The following is a 24,275-nucleotide window of genomic DNA, read 5'->3' as shown; positions in this document are numbered from 1 at the left end:
CAGATAGAGGTGGACAAAGAGAGGCCAAGCAAAAGGTAGAGAAAATGGTACAAGTAAAGACATTGGTGCTGGGTAAGTTGCATCCATTGAGGGTTTATATTGACGAAGGGAAAGCAGGAGGAACTGAGACAATGATTTCCTTTTATTAAGATAAAATTTGCATAAAAAATTCACCATTTTAACCCTTTTTAGGTGTATAATTAAGTGGTTTTCAGTATATTCACAGTGTTGTAAAATACTACTGCTATCTAATTCTAGAACATTTTATCACTCCAAAAGAGACCCTATACCCACTCCTCATTCATGTCCAGCACCTGGGAATTCCTAATCTACTCTCTGTCCCTTTCTTTTTCTCCTCTCCTTCTGGAACTCTCAATATGTGTATGTTGGTCCACTTGATAGCATCCTATACATCTCTTAGGCTCTGTTCATTTTTCTTCATTCCTTTTTATTTCTTTCTCAGCCTTGTTAATCTATACGTTCACTGATTATTCTGCTTGTTTGAATCTGCTGTTGAGCCCCTTGAGTGAATTTTTCAGTTATTTGTACTTTTCAACTCCAGATTTTCCTTTGGATTCCTTTTTATAATTTCTATCTTTTTGCTAATATTCTCCATTTGGTAAAATATTATTCTCCTGGTTTATATTTTATTTACTCTTTATCTACTTTACCATTACTAACAAATTGAAGTTCCAGGGTTTTCTCTTGACCTTCCCTGACACAATAACCTTAACCCCACGGTTCAGAGAGCCAATGTGGGCATCTGCCCAATGCCAAGAATATCTATTCTGACTACTTACTCAGGAGCTGGGAAAAGAGCCACAGAATGGGTTTACAGACTCGTGAGGCTTAATGTGAGGTGGATTTGTGCCTGAGCACTATTTACTCTCTGACCCCCATAAGCATCCCCTCTAACTGTTGTCTCAGTAAGAGCTCAGCACCAGTATCAATAATCTCTTGAAGGTTTTAGGATTTCCTTTGCTGTGGTGCACAGTTACACTGGTGAGCATCTGAAGCTCCCTTTCTAGTAAGTGTAGGAAGATCTATAGCATCCTGTAACATTACCACAATGCCTTTCTTCAAGGGTTCCTGACCTCCCTTTGATCAAGGGGCTCTATGAACTCTTAGGTCTTGGAACTGGTTGAAGGGCCATGACTTTCCCATACATGTAGGCTCAAGTCAGGCTTCTGTCTGCCAGATCTAGATTTCTCTTTTTTTGAGAGTCTTGCTTTGTCACCCAGGCAGGAGTACAGTGACGCAATCTTGGCTCACTGCAACCTCTGCCTCCCAGGTTCAAGTGATTCTCTTTTCTCAGCCTCCCAAGTAGCTGGGGTTACGGGCACCCACCACCACGCCTGGATAATTTTTCGTACTTTTTTTTTTTTTTTTTTTTTTGAGACAGAGTCTCGCTCTGTCGCCCAGGCTGGAGTGCAGTGGCCGGATCTCAGCTCACTGCAAGCTCCGCCTCCCGGGTTCACACCATTCTCCTGCCTCAGCCTCCCAAGTAGCTGGGACTACAGGCGCCCGCCACCTTGCCCGGCTAGTGTTTTGTATTTTTTTTTTAGTAGAGACGGGGTTTCACCAGGTTAGCCAGGATGGTCTCGATCTCCTGACCTTGTGATCCGCCCATCTCGGCCTCCCAAAGTGCTGGGATTACAGGCTTGAGCCACCGCGCCCGGCCTTTCGTACTTTTTTTTAGTAGAGATGGGGTTTCACCATGTTGGCCAGGCTGGTCTCAAACTCCTGACCTCAAATGATCTAACTGCTTCAGCCTCCCAAAGTGCTGGGATTACAGGCGTGAGCCACCATGCCTGGCCTAGGTCTCCCTCCTTCTTTTCCACCCTCCCTCCCTCCCTTCCTTCCTTCTTTCCTTCCTTCCTTCCGTCCCTCCCTCCCTCCCTTCCTTCTTTCCTTCCTTCCTTCCCTCCCTCCCTCCTTCCTTCCTTCTCCCTCCCTCCCTTCTGTCCTTTTCTTTTCTTGCCTTTCTTTCCTTCCTGCCTTTCTTTCTTTCCTTCCTTCTTTCCTTTCCTTTCTTTCTTTCCTTCTTTCTCTTTCTTTCTTTCCTTTCTTCCTTCTTTCTCTCTTTCTCTCTCTCTCCTTCCTTCCCTCTTTCTTTCATCTTCCTTTCCTTTCCTTTCTTTCTCTTCCTTCCTTTCTTCTTTATTTCCCTCCCTCATTTGCTCACTCTCTTTTGCTCTCTCTTCTTTCTTCTGTCTTTCTTTCTGGTATACAAATCAGTCCAGCCTTTCCTAGGAGGTCCATCTGTTTTTCAGTCCTAGGAACTCTATGATCAACCATTTGGATGACTTCCTTGGCCTGCTTCCTATTACAATGACCACATCCACTTTGTCTCTGGAAGTTGAGCATGGCTACATGGTGTTTGTACCCTAGGACCCCATAATCCACACTGAGCTCAGAGACCCAAGTTAATGGCAGCATCTCCCACATTCATCTCTAAGCTTCCAAGTATGACTGCCTCTGTGCTTTTCAAGGATGCCGACACATGATACTTTCTAAAATGAATGTGTTCCAGGTCTTCTCAGGTGTCAAGTTAGGAACTAGCTGACTGAGTTGCAACTTGAAACTTCCTGTCTCCCTAATCCTTTGGATCGTTTTGTCTAAATGATACCTAGCAACTTCTGGCATCTCATTTTCATTCAGCATAGGTTACCATTGAGTCCATAGTTCAAGTAACTGAGCAAGAACCACCTCCAGCTGCCTGAGTGAGCTAGTACATTGAATCCTGACACTATCAAACACACCCATATAAACAAATTCTGCACACTCTAAATGTAGGTTTCCCCTTGGCTAATCTAGGAAAGACACTAAGTATCCATTCCCACCGTATAACCCTTAGGCTTTAACCACTATAAATTGGCAAAATCTAGAAATTACTTTGGTGTGTAAGCAGTTTTCTGAGTGTGACTTGGTGAATTTCCCTATGTCCAATTAATCTAATTATATATCTAGAGGTAAAGATGAAATGGTATCATGGGCAGGGCCAGTTTCACGGGCCTTTGACCATGCAGTCACACAGAGCATTGTGCTTCAGAGGGTCCCACACTTGGTTTAATGCTTTGCTGTTGCTTCCTTGAAATTCTCAATTTTTTTAATAACAGGCTGTGAATTGTCATTTTGCACTGGGGTCCTGCAAATCATGTAGCTGGTCCCAAGAGTGGAGCGTGAAGACAATTCGGCTCTTTACACACAGTAAGTATCTCAGGAAAGGCCATGTGCGGTCCTTAAGCAAGGTAAGGACAGCTTCATCAGACAGGGAGGGAGCTGCTGTTTCTGCTAGCAGGAAAGCCCAGTAGGGTTTATGAGTTGAGGGGAATTGGACTGAATATATCTATTAAGATTTTTGAGGTCCCCCTCATTTCAAGTGAGTTACTGAGATTTTTCTATGAGTTCTGGTAAGGCTATGACTTCAACCTAAGTTGCCCTACATCTGATGTTTGGCTTTCTTGGCTTTGTGGTTAAATAAATGGACTTTCTGGGGGTTTTGGCCATGGCTTAGGTCAAGAATTTTTTGTTTGTTTTGTTTTGTTTTCTTTTGAGATGGAGTCTCACTCTGTTGCCCAGGCTGGAGTGCAGTGGTACAATCTCGGCTCACTGCAGCTTCTGCCTCCCAGATTCAAGTGATTCTTCTGCCTTGGCCTCCTGAGTAGCTGGGACTACCTACCACCACACCCTGTTAATTTCTGTATTTTTAACAGAGACAGGGTTTCACCATGTTGGCCAGGCTGGTCTCAAACTCTTATAGGTCAAGAATTTAAACCCATGCTAGCTATGGCCCACATGCTGCTATCTTGATTTCTGGAAACTGCAGTTTGAAGATTCTAGACTCTACCTGGCTCTTGTTATGTGAGTTTGGAAGTCTCCTGGGCTCCTCGTACCACAAAGGGAAAGTAAACAATGGCCTGGATCTCGGAGATAGTGTCCAGACAGGCTGGCTACAGTGAGTCAAGGTCTGAGTAATTATTAGAGTGTGAAGCATAATATATTTCTACAATTAACAGATGACAAGGGCAGCAGAAGATGACAGTGCAGCAGATAACAGGGGTCTGGGGAGTCCCCTTTGGCAGCAGATCTCAGTGTACTTTTCTGAAGACATCGATTAATGTTGCTGCTTGTCCCTTGTGAGGAGCCAGGCAGGAGAACACTGCTTTTCTGCAGGTGTGTTGAGAAACGGAAACCTCAGGGCGAGACGGGGTGAGGCCACATCCAGACAGGGACAGCAGAGCAGGCTTGAATTCAGGCTCCTCAATGCCCCAGGTGTTACTCACAGGCATTTCCCCAGAGGATCTAAATCGCTTTTCCAGGCCAAAGCTGGAAATCCTGAAATCTCCCTGACCCAAAAGAAACACTCATCATCTCACTGTTGTGGTTGAAATCGCCGCTCGTATTTATTGCAAAAGCAGAACAGAATGCACCTGTAGGGGTGCAGCTTCCACGGTTCTCCAAGCACGGGCTGTACATCACCCTTAGGCTGACCATTCCCTTGCAGGGGAGCAAAACTGCTTTGAGGAAATGTCCCCAGTAGGAATACACTAGAAGACACACCTGCTATTACACCACACTATGGAGAATACAGCTAATGAAGTGGTGGCAGAAGCTTGGCTGTGTGAGTGCCCTGGGGTAAAAGTCTCTCTTCTGTCCAGTCCAGAGCAGAGCAGAGACTTCTCCCCCTTGGATAGCAGCCTGCCACCAAGACTCAAGCGGCATAAGACTCATCTCGCCAGACTGGCTGTCAGAACAAGAAGCACCCAGCTTTCCTACAGGCGGAAGAGTGGAAATCTGAGAGTGCCTGTCATTTCCGGTGCAGAGGACAGCATCACCAGGCCCTGCAGTGTCTGGGTGGTCTCTGGGGGACAGATCCTGATGAAGGGCCAGGAGCCTTTATCAGTGGAACAGCAGGGAAGGGCCCTTGTTGGGTTGAAAGGCCACGATCAGAAGATAACCCAGAAAAGGCCACTCAGTTGACTTCTTAATCACACAACTGGGACCTGCTCAAATGTGCCTGAGCCATAAGTATAGTGAATACTCTCATGTTTACTTATAGTACTGTCTTAAAAGTGTTCTTTCCGGAAAGGCGAAGAAGTGCTTCGGTGGTGTAAGGAACGGACATAAGGAGAAGTGCCCTGATGTACAAGTATTCCTATCGAAACAAACAAGATTTGTTGGGGGAAAGTGTTTGTATAAAGAAGAGATTGGAATGGCTGGAATGAGACCTTTGGGAGCCTGGCTGGGAGTGAGGTCACGTCACCCGATCCCAATAGGTAAGGAGGTGTCTTTGCAGAAGTTCACAGCGTCTTGGGGCACCTCACTTTGAATTCAGAGACATTAGAAAACAATTACTGAGCAAACAAGAAGTTAGACGATAGCAGTGGCTGAGAGATTGCTCAGGTTCTCTCAATTTAGGAAGCAGTTTGATGACCCATGGCAGGCCGATCAAGGCAGTTGCCCCCGTGTTAACATGACCCATAGGTATCATCTTCATCTCGTCGTAGCTGGTGTTGGAAATCAGGTATAATTTATCTTGTTTAATTACCTGCTGCCCTGCTCCTAATTCAATTCCCTCCCCTGTGATGAGCTTATTAAGTCTTCACCTGCCTCCGCTGGAAGGAAAATGCTGGCTGGATAGGGAGGCCCTGCACGTGTTGATTTTCAGGCATCTCGGGTGCAAGGCCACCATCCCCTTCCAAAGATGTACAGTAAGGTGGCAGCAGGTTCGAGCACTAGGGTCAGCTCACTCATCAGGACTAGTGGTTGTCCTGGACTGGGGAGCTCAGAACCACTCTGATTTTCTTCTGAAATAAAGGCTAAGCACGTTGATGTCTTTTACACTAGAGATTCTAAAGTGTTCTCTCCCCAGTCAGAGTTCTTTCTAGGCCGCTCTGCAGGCGAGCACACAGCACTCAGGGATCCCGCTGCTTCTGGACTGCCAGGCACTGTGTCTGGGATCAGGCCAGGAAGGGGCAGCGCGTGGGGTCTGACGTTGAGGCCAGCACCCAAGGGGAAAGCAAGCCTTGCATTTTATCCATTTAGACTCTACTGAATGCGTGATTAAAAACAAAAACTCCTACAACGCTTGAAACAGCTGCATGTACAAAACCTCACTCATTCTCAATTACCGCCAGGATTGGCCCTGCACACCCGGCAGCCCCCGGGCCCATCACCCGCGCAGGTAGGGGGCGCGCACGGGCCCCCGGGCGTTGATGTGCGGCAGCGCGCCCGCCGCCAGCTTCTCACTGAGTTTCTGGTTCGCCAGCTCCAGGTGGCGGCCCTTCTTACGTGCCTGCCGCAAGGACCTCTTGACCTTTTTCACCCGCTCCCGGAGCTGCCGGTTGCGCTTCTCCAGGGTGGCCACTTTCTGCTGCAGTTTCTTGACGTGGTCCTCCTCCTCAAACAGGGCCTTCTGCACCGAGGAGCACATGAGCTGGAGGCAGAGAGCGTGCAGAGAGGAGGTGAGTCCCAGAAATTGTGCTGGGGGCAGGGGAGTCCCAGAAGCTTCCCCAAGTGCTGACAGCAACACAGACCCCGATTCCCCACCCCAGGATGGGGATAAACCCCCGGATGTCCTTGACGGTGACATTCCCTGCCTTCCACCCTGTGAATCCCGCCCTGGCCTCAAATATAGAGCCTCCGTTTTGCTTTCCATACTTGGCTTCCTTGGAAGATGTCGTTTTCAAAGGATATTCTGAATTTTTGTCATGCATAGCAAAAAGGAAAGAGCCCCGCTTTGGTAAAAGACCAAAACCAGAAATGCACAGAGAAGGTGGACAGTCCTGGGGATGGGGGGGAATCAGGTTACCTAATTAACAAAGGCTCTGATCAATGCTGGCCTGTCCGACTGAAGGGAGGGGTTGCCTTCGGCAAAAAGGGATTCTGTTTGCTCCCTTCAGCTGGGCTGGCCAGCACACAGAAGGTGGATAGTTCACAGGAAAGAAAACGTCAATATCTCTTAAACGTATTAAAAGATGCTTAGCCCCACTCATAATAACATTTAAAAAAAATGAAAGACACAGTGAATTACTCTTTCTCACATATTGGCAAAATTTCAGAGTCAGGATTTGGGAAAACAGGTGCTATCATACTGGGAGGAGAGGGTTGACTTTTATAAAAACCGATTTGGCTCTGTCAAAATAACTGCATATACCCTCTCATCTGGTAATTCTGGGACTCTCTCATATAAATACTCTCATATGTGCAGGCTGCCACATGTGCAAACATTATGGCATTACTAAAAGATTGGGAACAAAAATATCCATTAACAGAGGTCTGGTTCATTAAATTATAGTGAATCTATACAATGCAAAGGTCTGCCGTTTTTAAAGGAATAAGACAGCTCCGTGTGAATGGTGGCGTAGCAATGTGTAAGTGGTGTTCATAGTGAAAAGCTGTGCAGAACAGTGTGTATAGTGTGATACCAAGAGTGTGAAATATGGCACCCGTCTGTGTCTGTTTAAATATGCATATACTAGCTCTGGAAGCACATGCAAGAAACGGGTAAGGATGGCCGTATCCAGGGAGCAGAGAGGACAGGAGTAAGAAGATTCATTTTCACTTTTGTATGTTTTGAATTTTGTATTTCATAGGTTTGGCTGTGTCCCCACCCAAATCTCATACTGAATTGTAGCTCTTATCATTTCCATGTGTCATGGGAGGGACCCAGTGGGAAGTAATGAAATCGTGAAGGTGGGTTTTTCCTGTGCTATTCTCGTGACAGTGAGTAAGTCTCACGAGATCGGATGGTTTTAGAAAGGGCAGTTCCCCTGAATGCTCTATTGGCTGCCATCATGTCAGGACATGACTTTGAGCCTATTCACCTTCCACCACAATTGTGAGACCTCCCTAGCCATGTGGAACTGTGAGTCCATTAAACCTTTGTAAGTTACCCAGTCTCAGGTAGGTCTTTATTAGCAGTGTGAGAACGGGTTAATACAGTAATAAGGCTGGCATTTCCTTTATATATGTGTGAACCTATATATAAAAAGAGGTATTCTCATCTCCAGTCTTTCTCCTTCCACCCATTTTACCTCATCAAAAGCTACATTCCCAAAGAAAGACTTGAGCCTCAACTTTCCTCTTGCTTAGAAATCTCCATCAAGTTGGGCCGGGTGCGGTGGCCCGCACCTGTAATCCCAGCACTTTAGGAGGCTGAGGTGGGCAGATCACGAGGTCAGGAGATCAAGACCATCCTGGCTAACACGGTGAAACCCCGTCTCTACTAAAAATACAAAAAAAAAAAAAAAAAAAAAAGCCAGGTGTGGTGGCAGATGCCTGTAGTCCCAGCTACTTAGGAGGCTAAGGCAGCAGTATGGCGTGAACCCGGGAGGTGGAGCTTACAGTGAACCGAGATTGCGCCACTGCACTCCAGCCTGGGTGACAGAGACTCCATCTTAAAAAAAATAAAAAATAAAATAAATAAATAAAATAATCTCCATTGAGCCCCACTATCTACACTGCAGTATGGTGGTGACTGGAGAAGAGCTCAGACCCTGTGGCCGGCTGCTTTGGTTTCCAGTCCTGCCTCTTGCACTGACGAGTGACCTGAGACCTTGGGAAGCTTCCTAGGCTCAGAGTAGTGGACTCTGGGCTGCATTAGCCAGAACCCACTTCAGTACTAAAGGATTGATTTCCCCAGCTTCTTGGAGTGCTGCAAACTGATAGCCCTAAGCTGAGTCTCTCTCCGGAAACTGACCCTGGCCTAAGAGAGCTGCCCAAGGTCACGGCCCCTTCTTTGGAGCACCTGTATCCAATGACTGGTTGATACCGGTGTATGAAGACCAAGACCCCTCATCCCAACTTGGAAGATCTCTGAAGGGCAGTCCCCACTGCTAGGTGTCCTGGGGTAGGCTACCACCTTTGTTGAGACTGGATCACAGGTCGATGTCTGCCTCCACCTGTTCTTGCTCTTTTCCTCCCCAGGTATTAATCCCAGGAGCATTCTTAAAAACACCACCTACACTTTTTTTTTTTTTTTTTTTGAGACCGAGTCTTGCTCTGTCGCCAGGCTGGAGTGCAGTGGTGTGATCTTGGCTCACAGCAACCTCCACCTCACGGGTTCAAGCAATTCTGCCTCAGCCTCCCAAGTAGTAGCTGGGACTACAGGCATAAGCCATCAGGCCCGGCTCATTTTTTTGTATTTTTGGTAGAGATGGGGTTTCACCATGTTGGCCAGGATGGTCTCGATCTCCTAACCTCGTGATCTGCCTGCCTCAGCCTCCCAAAGTGCTGGGATTACAGGCGTGAGCCACTGTACCCGGCCCACCTGCACCTCTTATTCCAAAGCCTCCATCTCAGGGAACCTGGCCACTTGCAATGGGATGATCATGGTTGTTGGATTCCATGAGTTAACTTGAAAAATGTTTAGAACCATGCCCTGGTGCACAGTAAATGTTCACTAACTGTTAGCTGTGATGATAGGATAGAGTCAAATCTAAAGCCTTTACCTTTTGTGATTGGACCCGGCCAACATCTCCAGTCTTACTGTTCTTCCTTCTGTTCCCACATTTTAAGACCCAAGACACACTGGGTCTCACCCAGCTCTTCCTCCAACACATCTGCTTTCTCATCCAAGAGGCTTTTCCTTCTGCCTGGAGCGCTGTTCTCCCCAGCTCCGCCTGGCCATCTTGGAAGCCCTCTGTGGTCCCCTCTCGCGATGCTTTCCACCAGGTTTCCCTGTGTATGTAATGTGTCCCCCTCTCCAGCCTCTAAGGCACGCTGTAGCTATTCACACCCACACACCAAGTACCTGGTGGCACTAGGAGAATGTGACTCAAGGGCCTTGACATTCACAAGTCACAAGCTCCTGAAGGCCTGGTTCACATTGATTTTTGCATCCTTGCTGCCCTGGCCATTTTAGGCCTACAGTTAAGAAAAAGGAGCCAAGTGGAATGTTCCAGTAATACCTGTCATTTAGTAAGAAACTCTGGGCTCCTGGGGAAGCCGCTGTTACAGGGGAGACCGTATGTGCAACACTGCCCTCTTCTGGCCAAAATGAGACCCCCCCCCCCCCCAAAAAGATGGAAGGTGGGCATGGGAAATTCCTGGGAGAACTGACAGTATTTCTATTGTCTTGTGGATAGATATTAGCTATGTAACTTAGGCTTTCATATGGCCAAGTACCAGGCTGAGCACTGTATATTGATACTCCCCCATTAAGTCATGAGTTTTCTACAAGTTATGGTAGATTCTTCAACCAAGAACAAGACAAAAAAGTCCAGACAAAGTCCATGGCAGCAAGAGTATTGGGGTTTTGGAAGGTTGCTTGCTCAAATTTTCAAAGAATAGAACCCAATAGTGGCTGTAACATAACATCAAAGAGGAGTTGAAGGCAGGCTCGATGACGGTCTTCAGAAGCTGCGTTTAAAAATCATGAAAAATAGAGGAGGATGCTGGGACTTGAGTGATCACGTGTTAAGAGTTCTAAGACACAACATTCTTCATAGTCAGCCCTCGACTATGGACACAGCTGTTCTCCAGGGGAGCAAGAGGATGAATTTCACCTCCAGCAAGACTTAGAGCCCAGACAAAAGGATGACCTTGACCCAGGCCGTAAAAACCAAGATGGAACAGAGGGACGCCTTGAAGTGCATCTGTGTGTGTATCTGGAGGGAGAGGATCACTGAGATGGGAATGATAAATACCCAAGCAAAGGTGAATGTGCAAAGGCAGATGGGATGAGTGGAGTTCCTTAGTGAACATGCCATTCTTTGGTCCTCATGGCCTCTAACATGGGTAGGGTTTGAGTAGGAGCAAAAGACATCAAAGGACTCTAGTAAGGTATCTGACATGACCAACATAGCACAGCCATGACCCAGGAGAGCAGGCAGGTCTGTATCTCTGCAGCAAAGTGGGCCATGCCTCTGAGTAGGGGGAGCCTGTGTCATGTGAATTGTGGCTAACGCAAACCAAGCCACTGCCGATGGAGCGGATAAAGCCGGTGAAGCCCTCTGGCAACCCAACTATCACCTCAAAAGAAAATCCTGTGTTTAAGAAAGCAAGAATTTCTAGAGGAGAGCTGTGCTTTCCAAAATGTGTGTTTCTTTAAGAAACGCTCCTTTCTTTGGAATGCTTTCCAAATGAAATCCATCTCCTTTTAAAACTGCTTTAAAAAGAAAAAAAGGTCCAGACATGCTATTTGTTCATTTTACTTTGTGGTATTTTTTGGTAAACTGAGAAGAGCAGGGAAAGGCCAGGCCAAGCTGAAACAGGTACTGCCATATTTTCTTTGAAGAAGAACCAAAGAAAGTCCTACAGGGCAGCCCGAAGCAACAGACTCCTCACAGGCAGGCCCCGCTCAGGGCTGCAGCACTCAGCGCCTCCCAGGTGCTTGGGTACCTTTGGCATTTGCCTGTCCAGAGCTTTTCTCTGGAAGTTTCCATGTGGCCAACAGGATGCCTGCCTCAGGACAGATGGGAAGATTGCCCTGGGAGCCTGCTCTTTTATTTTCAAAAAGACAAACGTTAGGCTGGGATATCCATTCCACCTTATCTGTCTAAAATAACCCTTTTTAAAACCATCAAAGCACACATTGATTGTAGGAAAACATTTTTTTAAAATATGGGAGTAACAAAAGGAAAATCAAAATCAATGATTCTATGGTACAGAGATAATCACTGTGGACATTGTAATCTATTTCTTCCTAGTATTGTTTCTATGGGTGTAAATAGGTAACTATTTCAAAGAAAACTGGAGTCTTGCTGTTATTCGGTTTTCTGTTCTAATTTTTTTTCCCCTTTTCATTTTATCATGACTGTTTTCCAGTCATCGGTCTGTATACTTCCCATGAGTATTTCATGGGAGCTGGAGGAGGGAGCATCTGGTGGTTTCACCTGGCCACGAGGACTAAATCACCAGGCAAGACTGGCTCACTAGGCCGGGCGTGGCAGCTCATGCCTGTAATCCCAGCGCTTTGGGAGGCTGAGGTGGGAGGACTGCTTGAGCCCAGGAGTTTGAGACCAGCCTGGGAAACACAGGGAGACCCCCATCTCTAAAAAATAAAAATAAAAAATAGCCTGGCATAGTGGTGGTCACTTGTGGTCCCAGCTACTTGGGAGGCTGAAGCTAGAGGATCACTTGAGCCTGGGAGTTCAAGGCTGCTGTGAGCCATGATTGCACCACTACACTCCAGCCTAAGTTACAGAGCAAAACTGACTCAGGCTCACTAGTTATTAATCCCCCTCTATCCCTAGGACCACAGGCCAACGGGGAGGGATGGCAAGATAGGTGCTTATGCATCCATGAGACTGAGTGGCCTTAACATGGCCTTTTTTGGTCACCTGTCTCCAGTTACGGGACAAGTCCGCGGAGAGCTCTTCACCCGGGTCTCTACCTGAAGTCTTCGTATAAGTTTTCTGGTTTCCCCGGGAAGCTCAGGTGTGACAAAGTTTCACAATCAACATCTTGAGCAGTTAAGGAATTATATCCATGATACCATCTAGAATCACCTCTGTCATTTCCGAACGGTTTGGCTTCCATGTATTCATTCATTCTGGCAAGAAGCATTTATTCTGTGCCTGGTGCTGTATGATGCAGAAAGTCTTCCCCAGTTATTCTGCAATATAGCAAGTTTGTATCAAGCTAAACAAAAAGACAGTACGTTTTTAAAAAACTATCTCATGGCACCAGATAGACCAAAGAGTCACCAAGAGGATTCTTGCCTTTCACAGCTGCTTTTAATTTAAATAACCACCTATAAAGACAAGACAAAGTGTACTTTCTGAAATGCAAAAATATAAGGGAAGAACAGTCCAAAAGCAACAACACAGATGAATAGCTTGCCTTTTTAACACTTTGTTCCTGTTCTCGGGATTCAAAAATGAGAAGGAAGGAAAAAGAAAACCCAGAGCAGTGATCAGGAAACGCTGGCCTATGGGCCACATCTGGCCCCCTGCTGTTTTTGTGAATAAAGTTTTATTAGAACATAGCTATACTCATCAGTTTATGTTTTGTTTGTGGCAGCTGTTGTGCTACAGTTGCAGAATTGAGTAGCTGCAACAGCTGATTCCACAAAACCTAAAATCTGGCCCTTTACAAGGAAGAGATGCTGAATCTTAATCTCAAGAGCGGCTCAAGGCAAACGGAGGTGGGAATTGGATGGGTTTGGAGGGCAGCTTGTCTATAGGCAAAGAATGGATGAAGGGCAAAGGTACTGAAAAAAACACCTGGTGCCAGAGACTCCCAAGAACCTCACTGCCCACATCTCACCCCTTTCCCACCACGTTCAGACGCTGGTTTGTGATGATGGCTTTGGCTGCCAGGTCATGGTTCAAGGTCTCCATGATCCTTGTCAAAGGTCCCATTGACTCCATCTCAATGTACTGCAGCCAATGTTTGCAACTGGCTCCAGGTGGAAATTAACAAACCAGCTCTTCCCAACACGACTGACCAACTGTTTCTAAAATGCATCCCTTGACATGGGACAGATGTGCCTAGAGCCTGCCCCTGTGTCCTGCTTGGGAACATCAACTCTCAGTGTGGAGAAGGGTCTGTAGGGGATTGCTGTGGTCCTGCAGTTGGTTAATTCTGAAAAGTTTACATGGCGCTGTGTTTTCTGACCCAGTGGAGGGCAGAGGCCAAGATTCCTTCATCATTTGCATGATTCAGGGACTCTGGGGAGCTTGATGGGAAGCCACTGGGCCTCCACCCATGTCCTCCACAGTGTCTTTTGGCCTTTTCCATAAACAGGTTGGAAATGCAGCTTTGTTCCTCCATCCTTTAAAACCCTTTAGAGACAGAGATCTGTGAGGAGGTGGGCAGAGAGCCACGTCCATGCGGAACAGTTTCCTGAATGACTAGACAGGACCAGGCTGAAGGATGCCCAGAGATGCTGAGAAAACTCCCAAAGCTGGGAAGTGACAGCAGGGCAGTTCTTCCGAGGACTGTCTGGAGGGACAACCTGAGATGCCTCTGGCTGCGTGTGGCTTGGCAGCTCGTTCTCTGCTCCACCCAAAGTCAAAAGAGCTGCGTCCCTGGTGCCAAGAGCCCAAACCAAGGGAACGCTCATGCCCAGGCTGTGGCTGGAGGGGAGGCAAATGAAGAGGAGGGTGGAGATGGATCAGGGAAGAGGTTGGGCAGGAGTTCTCTTTCCATGAGGCAGCACCCGGCCTAGCTGGGCCGGGCCATGGCAGCCTCTCTTGCATCTGCTTCCTGATGCTGCTCAGGGAGGAGGCAGCCAGGCAGCATGGGTAGGAAGGGGTTTTGGAGTTAGGCAACTCTGGGACTGAATTCTGCCTTAAAGGATTCCACACTCCACATACCCAGATACCTGTTAGAATCCACGGTTCAGGGAGCCCACTCAACCCCACCATCGGGCAGTGGGGTGTCCCTTAAGTCAATGAACCTGTCTTGGCTCAAGTTACCTCATGTGTACAATGGGCCTAATAATGCCTCTTCCCTAGAACTGCTCTGAAGATGAAATCAGATGATAAGGGTAAAGCATCTGATGTGGCACCTGGTGTAGGATGAAGGACACACGAAGCTTTTGTGATTGTTGTTCGCCTGAGCTTGACCTTTGCTGCTGGAACTCCTCTCTCACCATACTAGGTCCTCTTGAGTGTCTTATGATTTTTTGCATCTAATTCCTTCCACTAATCTCTGCTCACCCACAGCTCACACCTTAACCAAATGATGACATTCTACTTCTCCAAGTCTTGGTTCAAGAGTCACCTCCTCTGTGATGCCTTCCTGGTTCCTCCTGAAGTCTTCCTATAAGGAAGAGCCCTGTCATCTTTTCCTGGTTCCATTGTCAAGTTTATCACATAGGGCTTTAACTGTTGGCTAGCCTGACTCTCTCCCAGACTGAGTCCCTTGAACACAACGGCTCCATCTTTTCATTCTTGCATCTACACTTAGCATGCAGTAAGCGCTTTTAATAAATGGATGAAGGGACGCAGGTTGAAATAGAAGCAAGTCATTTTCAATGACTCAAAAATGGACAACCAGTGAAGAAGCTGGAGCTACCTTTTAATGCTGGGGTTGGATTCACCATCATCCCTGTGAAGCTCCATTTCCCAGGAATAAAGTTAGTTTTGCCAGGTGTGGTGGCTCACACCTGTAATCCCAGCACTTTGGGAGGCTGAGGCGGGAGGATCACTTGAGGTCAGGAGTTTGAGACCAGCCTGGCCAACAATGGCAAAACCCCATCTCTACTAAAAATACAAAAATTAGCCAGGTGTGGTGGTGGGCACCTGTACTCCCAGCTATTCAGGAGGCTGAGGCAGGAGAATCACTTGACCCGGGAGGAGGAGTTTGCAGTGAGCCGAGATCGCACCACTGCACTCCAGCCTGGGCGACAGAGCAAGACTGTCTCAAAGAAAAAAGAAGAAAGTTAGTTTTGACCATTTGTTCTGGTAAGATCTGGGAGCTAGATTTAAGGAGCCCTGAACTTGGTGCATTTTCCTTACTTTCTTTACTGCCTGCCCCCACCTGCCCATCCCCTGCTGACTAGGTTATTTTGTACATCCCCATACAAAATCCCTTAAGAATTGTGGGACATGATGCAGATGAAAAAAGAAATCCATTTTGGGAGGGGAGATGCTAGATGATGGAAAACCTGGGTAAATGCAGGAGAAGGGATCACATTTCAGAAGCTGGGGCCAGGGCCAGCCCTGCTGAGAGTTGGATTGCAGTAGCAGCTGGATGTGGGAAGGGAGGGTGAGGGGGACAAGATCTTAAACGGCCAGGGGTTAAGTCCTGTTGATGGCCCATGATTAAAACCAGGAAACACTGAGCTGTCTTGGGTGAATTGCCTGCCGTCACAGGAAAGGGGGGTTTATTAGCTAAGTTCCAGTACAGAGATCATAAAGCCATGTCTTCAGATAAATCTACTAGAAAGGTTTCCCAAAGTGGAGTCTCCAGGACACTCATTTCATGAGATGTTTACATGGGGACCAAAAGGGTGGCTCTGGTTAAAAAAGGTTCAGGAATGCTGCATATTATGGCTTCCTCTCTAATGTAATGCTTAGGATCAGCTGTGCACATTGGTCTGGCATTAAACCTCCCTAACTTTGTTTTACCCCACATCTCATTGGCCTCTGGTGGAGATCTCCAACACGCAGCAAGAATAGACAACAAGAGTGAGTGTCTAGGCTGCTCAGTTATGAGCAGCCTCCTGTGTTTCTCCCAGGGAGTTTTGCAAACATTTTCTCTTGTCTGTGATACAAAGAAGCCTGGGAAACACTAGGTCAAGGAATACTCTCTCAATCCTTTTTCTAGAACTAGCAAGGGCTAGAAGGGTACTGAAATCACCCTTGGCTAAGAACTGTGATTTTTTGTTTTTGTTTTAGAGACGGAGTTTCAGTCTTGCCCAGGCTGGAGTGCAGTGGTGCGATCTCGGCTCCCAGGTTCAAGCAATTCTCCTGCCTCAGCCTCCCAGGTAGCTGGGACTACAGGCGCCCGCCACCACACCTGGCTAATTTTTGTACTTTTAGTAGAGACGGTGTTTCACTATGTTGGCCAGGCTGGTCTCAAACTCCGGACCTCGTGATCCGTCTGCCTTGGCCTCCCAAAGTGCTAGGATTACAGGTGTGAGCCACTGGGCCTGGCCAGAACTGTGATTTCTTAATGCTGACCACTGTCCATGGTGAGTGCAGAGAAGGCGTCCAGGTGAAGTGGGAAGGAAGATGTTCTACTTTTTTTTTTTAGGTTCCCAGAAAATCCACATCACAGTGGATGGGGCACTGGTCTAGGTGCAAGGCTCCATCTACCTGGTGTCCTTGGACACTCATGGTCCTGTGAGTTACAGCATCTGAAAGACATCTTCCAACCTTGGATGCCTCTGCTTGTTTGGTCAAAGCCTCCTTGGGGGCACCTCAGTCCTTAGCCAGTCACGGCCAGTTAATTCTCTCCCATGAAAACAGCAGGAGGGCTATGAGGGCACTACAGCCTGGCTGATGCAGGCTTCCTTTGGGAAGGAAGAGTGCCATTCATGGTCTCTGGAATCTTGGGTTTCTGTAAAGATAAAGAGGTGACCATCGGCCCTCTGATGTGTGCTTAGCTTCTGTGGCATCCCAGGCTACAGGGGAGGAAGGGCAAAAGGACCCAATGATGTCTTCTCCCCACCATCCCCAGCAGTTGACCGGTGGCTGCCAGTGGGGTACCTGGGGGCCGTGCTTTTTCCTGCCCCAACCATGGAGTGTGGGTATGCCAGCCCTGGCTGAGTGAGGTACACTGAGCCCCCTATCAGCGCTTTAAGCTCCATGTCTTGAGTATTTGCTATTGCCCAAGGGAAGAATAGGTCATTGGTCCAGTCAAAGCTTACCCCTTGCTCTGTGGACCTCTGTGCTTGGTCCTGGAAGGGCTCTGAAGTCAGGCTCTCCCTTCCGACGTCAGGGCAAAGCAATGAGGCTGTGAAGAGTGGAAGGCTGAACCACGGATTGAGGCTGTGGAGAGTGGAAGGCTGAAGCTGAACCATGGACTAACAGTGCAGGGTACCAGGTCCCCCAAGGAGGGGGATCCTAGACAGGCACTGACCCAGAGCCAAAGCTGTCCTGCTCCCTCCCCATTGGTGCTATCTACCTGACCCATCTCTAATCTAGTGCTGGTTTCCATGGGGTACTTTTCAGGGTCTAGGCTATTAGGTAATTAGGGGCCAGTCTCCAGCTCTTCAACTGAAAAAGGCAGTGAAAGGCCAGGCTCCACCTTCTTCCTGAGGGCTGGGGCGTGTGCCTGGTATCCTCAGTACTGGCTGAAAACCCCAAGGGCTCCTGGCCATCTGCCCTCCTGGGGAATGCGATGGGAATTTATGAGCTGTGATCGTGTTCGTGTTTACTTCTCAGAGACTGATGACTTGTCCACACAGTCACATCCAGGGCCTGCTTCAGCTAAGAGTCTGTTTATTTGGGAGAACTTATCAAACCCAGACACAGGTTGTTTTCTGCTACTGAACCAAGACAGGTGGCCCTAGAGCTGACTCTCCTTGGATTGGAAAGAGCCGGGGGTGCGATTTAGTAAGACCTTACTTCAAATGTGGTTGTGCCACTTGCTGGCTATGTAGCTGTTTTCCTTTTTAAAGCAGAGATACTGATAATGAGAAAAAGTATGGTGTATTTGGTATGCCTTAAAGCCATTCAATGTCGACTGCAGTTGTTGCTACATATTGCCAGACTCAGTCAATAACCAAAATAAATTCTCAGTTAATATTTTATTTGGTAAAAATATTATTGGAAAACCTATAAACAACAGATGACAAGCACAATGATACGTGTTTCTGCCAATTCAAGGATTGTCCTTCCTGGCTTGGTTTCTGGCACAAGTCCTTGCAAACGTGCAAGTTTCAATAACTAGTCAGAGCAAAAAAAAAAAAAAAAAAAAAAATTTTTTTGACACAGAGTCTTGCTCCATTGCCCAGGCTAAAATATAGTGGCGTGATCTTGGCTCACTGCAACCTCCACCTCCCAGGTTCAAGTGATTCTTCTGCCTCAGCCTCCTAAGTAGCTGGGACTACAGGCGCCCGCCACCATCCCCGGCTAATTTTTTGTATTTTTAGTAGAGATGGGGTTTCACCATGTTGGCCAAACTGGTCTCAAACTCCTGACCTCCAGTGATCGACCTGCCTTGGCCTCCCAAAGTGCTGGGGTTATGGGTGTGAGCTACAGAGCCCGGCCAAGGGCAAAATTTATATGTGGAAGGCAGCAGATTACAGAATCCTCCCCAGGGCATAGTTGCGGCCAGCCCCTGTGACATGAATATTATCTGTGAGAATTTTAAATATGTCTGAATTACTGTTCCATTCTATAAATGACCACAGTTATTCTTAGCAACTTCTTCAACAGTTTGCTGTTCCATCTTTCTGGAAGGCCATTCCATGACTGTGCAAGGCAGGTTCATTCTCATCCTGGTTCCTGTGTCACCTCCACAGATATGTTCCCTTGTCACCCCATAAGTCACCTCTCCTAATGAGGCCATTTCATAACCCTTCTTCTCTTCAGTGGCTTATAACATTGTTGGATTTCCTTATGAATGGCTAATTTGTTCTTTCTTCCACTAGACTAAAAATCTCTTGTTTTTACTGCCATAGCCCTAGAGTCTAATACCGTGCCTGACACACAGTAAGTACTCAACAGAGTCACTGCCCAATGAAATAACACATTGTAAAACTAATGCATGCTAATGGTTTTTTGAACATTATAAACTAATGAGAAATGGGAAAAAGTCACCTATAATCTCATCACTCAAAACTAGCATTTCTATTTTACTGGCATGATTTCTTAAACCTGGTTATAAACACTATATTTAACATTTTAAAAATATTTAAATTGACAAAATTTATATATATATTGAATGTGTACAACATGATCTGAAATATGTATACACTGAAATGGCTAATTAACAGATGTATTACCTTACCTTTTTTTTTTTGTGGTGAGAACACTTAAAATCTACTTTTAACAATTTTCAAATACACATTGTATCATTATTAACTGTAGCCACCATGATGCCCATTAGATCTCTTGAAGTTATTCCTCGTAAGGTTCTTTTAGCTCATTTCTTTTAGATTCTACATTTAAATATTAATAAGATCCTATGTACTGGTGCCTGGCTTATTTCACTCAATATCCTCCAGTTTCATCCATTTTGTCACAAATGACAGTATATCCTTTTTTAAGGGTGCATAGTATTCCATTGAGTATATACACATCATGTTCTTTATCGATTCCTTCATTAACAGACACTTAGTTTGATTCCCTATCTCAACTATTGTAAATAATGCTTCAGTGAACATGGGAGTGTAGATATCTCTTCGACATACTGACTTTGGATGTATACCTAGTAGTGAGATTGCTGGATCATATAGTAGTTCTGTTCTTAATTTTTTGAGAAACCTCCATACAGTTTTCCATAATTACTAATTTACATTCCCACCAACTGCACAAGGGTTCCCTTTACTCCACATCCTCACCAACACTTGTCTTTTGTCTTTTTGATAATAGCCATTCTAACAGTTGTGAGATGATATCTCATATTCATTTTAATTTGCATGTCCCTGATTAGTGGTGTTGAACGTGTCTAAATATACCTGTTGGTCATTTGTATGTTGTCTAGAGGTCTATTTAGGTCCTTTGCCCATTTTTTAATTGGGTTATTGGCTTTCTTGCTGTTGGGTGTTTGGTTTCTTTTGGTTATTAACCCTTTATTAGATGTGTGGTGTGTAAGTATTTTCTTCCATTTTATAAGTTGTCTTTTCACTCTGTTGATCATTTCCTCTGCTGGACAGGAGCCTTTTACTTTGATGTGATCCTATTTGCATCTTTTCCCTTTAGTTGCTTATGCTTTTGTGGCCATACCCAAAAAATGTTTGCCCAGACCAGTGTCATGAAGCTCTGCCCCTGTGTTTTCTTCTGGTAGGTTTACAGTTTCAGGTCTACATTTAAGTCTTTAAACATTGAGTTGATTTTTGTATATGGTGTGAGATGAGGGCCTAATTTCATTCTCTGCACATGGATACTCAGTTTTTCCAGCACCATTTACTGAAGAGACTGTCCTCTCCCCGTTGCCTGTCTTGGCATCTCTGTTGAAAATCCGTTGACCATACACATGGATTTATTTCTTGGCACTCTATTCTGTTCCATTGGTAGATTTCTGTTTTTAGGCCAGTGCCATCCCACTTTGATTACTATTGCTGTATAGTATATTTTGAAATCAGATAGTACAATGCTTCTTTTTTTCCCCTCAAGATTGCCTGGCTATTCAAGGTCTTTTGTGGCTCCATATGAATTTTATGATTCTATTTCTGTGAAAAATTCCATTGAGATTTTGATGGGGATTGCATTGAATCTGTAGATCACTCTGGTAGTATAGACACTTTAACAATATTCTTCTAATCTATGAGCATGGGATATCTTCCCATTTATTTGTATCTTCAGTTTTTTCCATCAATGTCTTACAGTTTTCAATGTACAGTGGTTTCACCATTTTGGTTAAGTTTATTCCTGAGTATGTTATTATTTTGTAACTATTGTAAATAGGATTGTTTTATTGATTTCTTTTCCAGATAATTCATTGTTAGTGCATATAAATACTACTGATTTTTGTGTGTTGATTTTGTATCCTCAGACTTTACTGAATTTGTTTATTAGCTCTAACAGTTTTGGGTGGACTCTTTGGGTTCTTTTTGTGTGTAAGATCATGCCATTACAAACAGGGACAATTTGACTTCTTCCTTTCCAATTTGGATGCCCTTTATTTCCTTCTCTTGCCTAGCTGCTCTGGATAGGACTTCCAGTACTGTGTTGAATAGAAGTAGTAAGAGTGAACATCTTTGTCTTATTCCTGATCTTAGAAGAAAAAGCTTTCAACTATTCACCATTGAGTATGATGTTAGCTGTGGGTTTGTCTTACGTGGCCTTTATTGTGTTGAGACACATTCCTTCTATACCTAATTTGTTAAAATTTATCATTAAAGGAAGTTGAATTTTGTCAAATGGTTTTTCTGCATCTGTTGAAATAATAAGGTTTTTGTTCTTCATTCCATTAATGTGATGTATCTCATTTATAGATTAGTGTATGTTGAACCATGCTTGTATCCCTGGGATAAATGTCATTTGATCATGGCAAATGATCCTATTAATGTGCTGTTGGATTCAGTTTACTAGTATTTTCTTGAGAACTTTTGCATCTATGTTCATTAGAGATTTTTGGCTTGTAACAGGCTTTTTATAGTGTTTTTGTCTGCCTTTAGTACCAGAGTGATGCCACGTACAGTGAGTTTGGAAGTATTCCTTCTTCAGTTTTTTGGAAGAACTTGAGAAGAATCAGTATACTTCTTTAAATGTTTGGTAGAATTTAGTAGCAAAGCCATCAGATCCTGGGATTTTCTTTGATGAGAGACTTTTTACTGCCAATTCAATCCTCTTACTCATTATTGTTCTGTTCAAATTTTCTGTTTATTCATGATTTAATCATGGTAGGTCGTATGTGTCTAGGAATTTATCCATTTCTTGTAGGTTATCTAAATTGTTGGCATATGATTGTCTGTGGTAGTCTTTTTTAGTCATTTGTATTTCTGTGGTATCAGTGTAATTTCTCCTCTTTCATTTCTGATTTTATCTGAAGTTTTTTTTTGTTGTTTTTTTTTTGTTTTGCCTTTGAGACAGTCTTGCTCTGTCACCCAGGCTGAAGTGCAGTGGCGTGACCTTGGCTCACTCACTGCAACCTCTGCCTCCTGAGTCATGTGATTCTCCTGCCTCAGCCTCCCAAGCAGCTGGGACTACAGGCATACACCACCATGCCTGGCTAATTTTTTATATTTTGTAGAGCTGGGGTTTTGCCATGTTGACCAGGCTGGTTTCAAACTCCTGGCCTCAAGTGATCCACCCACCTTGCCCTCCCAAAGCGCTGGGATTACAGGTGTGCATGAGCCACCACGCCTGGCCTGAGTCGTCTTTTTTTTTACTTAGTCTAGCTAAAGGTTTGTCAATTTTGCCTTTTAAAAAAACCAACTCTTTATTTTGTTGATCTTCTATATTTTCTACTCTCATTTATTATTATTTCCTTCCTTCTAACTTTGGGCTTAGTTTGTTCTTTTTGTAGTTCCTTGAGGTAACATTAGGTGTTTACTTTTGTGATGCAGGCATTCATTGCTATAAACTTCCCTCTTAGAACTGCTTTTGCTGCATCCCATAAGTTTTGGTATGTTGTGTTTCCATTTTCATTTGTCTCATGATACTTTAAACATTTTTAAATTTTTTTCTTTGACCCATTGGTGTTTAGGAACATGTTGCTTAATTTCTACATATTTGGGAATTTCCCAAAATTCTTCCTGTTGTTGATTTCTGGTTTCAAAGGACTGGGGTTAAAAAAGATACTGGGTAGGATTTCAGAATTTTTAAATTTATTATCTATCCTGGAGAATGCTCTGTGTGCACCTGAGAAAAATGTGCATTGTGCCGCTGTTGGATGGAATGTTCTATGTATGTCTAGTGGTCCATTCATTAAATGTCTTGTTTGGGTCATTTATTTTCCTGATTTGTTCAGTTGTTTTTCTGTGTTTTGTAGGGTGGGGTGGGGTCACTGATCTTCCTTAAAACAATTATTTTGAATTCTTTGTCAGGTAGCTCATAAATCTCCATATCTTTAGAGTCAGTTACTGCTGCTTTATTTTGTTCCTTTGGTGAAGTCATTTTTCCATGATTGTTCTTGTGGGTATAAGTTGGTGTTTGCACATTTGAGGAAGTAGAGATTTATTTCAGTCTTTGTTTCAGAAAGCCTTTCACCAATAGCCTGTCCAGAGATTCTGGGCAGGCTGTCTTGTGTGGTCATGGGTGGGTTTGCTACTGGAGTCTTTGGGTAGGCTGGCCTGGTGCCTGGATCCACTAAGGTGAACCTGTTAACTGGGACTGTGGAAGCCAGCCTGAAGCCTAGGTCCACAGAAACTGATAAGGTATTGTAGTGGACTTTGACCCTGGATCTGTAGGGGCTGGCCAGGCCCTGGGACAGACCTGGAGCCTCGGTCCATGAAGGCAACCCTTGCTCTTGGGACCATGGGTGCTGACCTGGCACCAGGGTCTGCTGAGTGGACCTGGGGCAGGTATGGAGCCTGGGTCCATGAGTGCTGAACTGGTACCTAGAACCATGGGGGCTGGTTTGGAACCTGGGTTCACAGTGGGTGGTCCTGGAGCCTGGGTCCTCAAGGACAGGCTTAGCACTCGAGTGTCCTGGGACAGGCCTAAACCCCTGGTCTGCTGGAGAATAGCACTGCAGGGGCTGCCCTGGCACTGGGCAGGCTTGGAGACTGTCTTAAGATGCCAACCTGGGCCGGGCGCAGTGGCTTACGCCTGAAAGCCCAGCACTTTGGGAGGCCAAGGTGGGCAGATCACGAGGTCAGGTGACCGAGACCAGCCTGGCCAACATGGTGAAACCCCGTCTCTACTACAAATACAAAAAATTAGCTGGGCACGTTGGCGCATGCCTGTAATCCCAGCTACTCAGGAGACTGAGGTGGGAGAATCGCCTGAAACTGGGAGGCGGAGGTTGCCGTGAGCTGAGATCACGCCACTGCACTCCAGCCTGGGTGACAGAGAGAGACTCCATCTCAAAAAAAAAAAAAAAAAAAAAATTGCCAGGCTGGGGCCAGGGGTGCCAACCTGGTACTATGGTGGATTCAAAGCCTAGAGCCATGTGGACCAACCTGAGGCAGGAGAATCGCTTGAACCTGGGAGGCAGAGGTTGCAGTGAGCTGAGATTGTGCCACTGCACTCCAGCCTTGGTGAGAGAGAGTGAGCGACTCCATCTCAAAAAAAAAAAAAAATTTGCCAGCCTGGGGCCAG

The 24,275-nt window shown here is 45.6% G+C and overlaps 1 protein-coding gene across 2 annotated transcripts in view; it reads right to left on the bottom strand.

Moving 5' to 3' along the window:
• Nucleotides 1-4,381: 4,381 nt before the first annotated feature.
• The window catches only part of CCDC3 (coiled-coil domain containing 3), a 150,913-nt gene continuing 131,019 nt past the window's right edge, over nt 4,382-24,275 (bottom strand). For both annotated transcript variants that reach the window (XM_025397844.1, XM_025397843.1), the window contains exon 3: nt 4,382-6,439. In XM_025397844.1, coding sequence (XP_025253629.1) covers nt 6,176-6,439 — 264 coding nt within the window. In that variant the 3' untranslated portion in view covers nt 4,382-6,175. The remainder of the gene's footprint in view (nt 6,440-24,275) is intronic.

This window comes from Theropithecus gelada, chromosome 9 (genome assembly GCF_003255815.1).
Source record: "Theropithecus gelada isolate Dixy chromosome 9, Tgel_1.0, whole genome shotgun sequence".
Classification (NCBI taxonomy): domain Eukaryota; kingdom Metazoa; phylum Chordata; class Mammalia; order Primates; family Cercopithecidae; genus Theropithecus; species Theropithecus gelada.
This window is presented reverse-complemented; position numbering and strand designations above follow the sequence as displayed.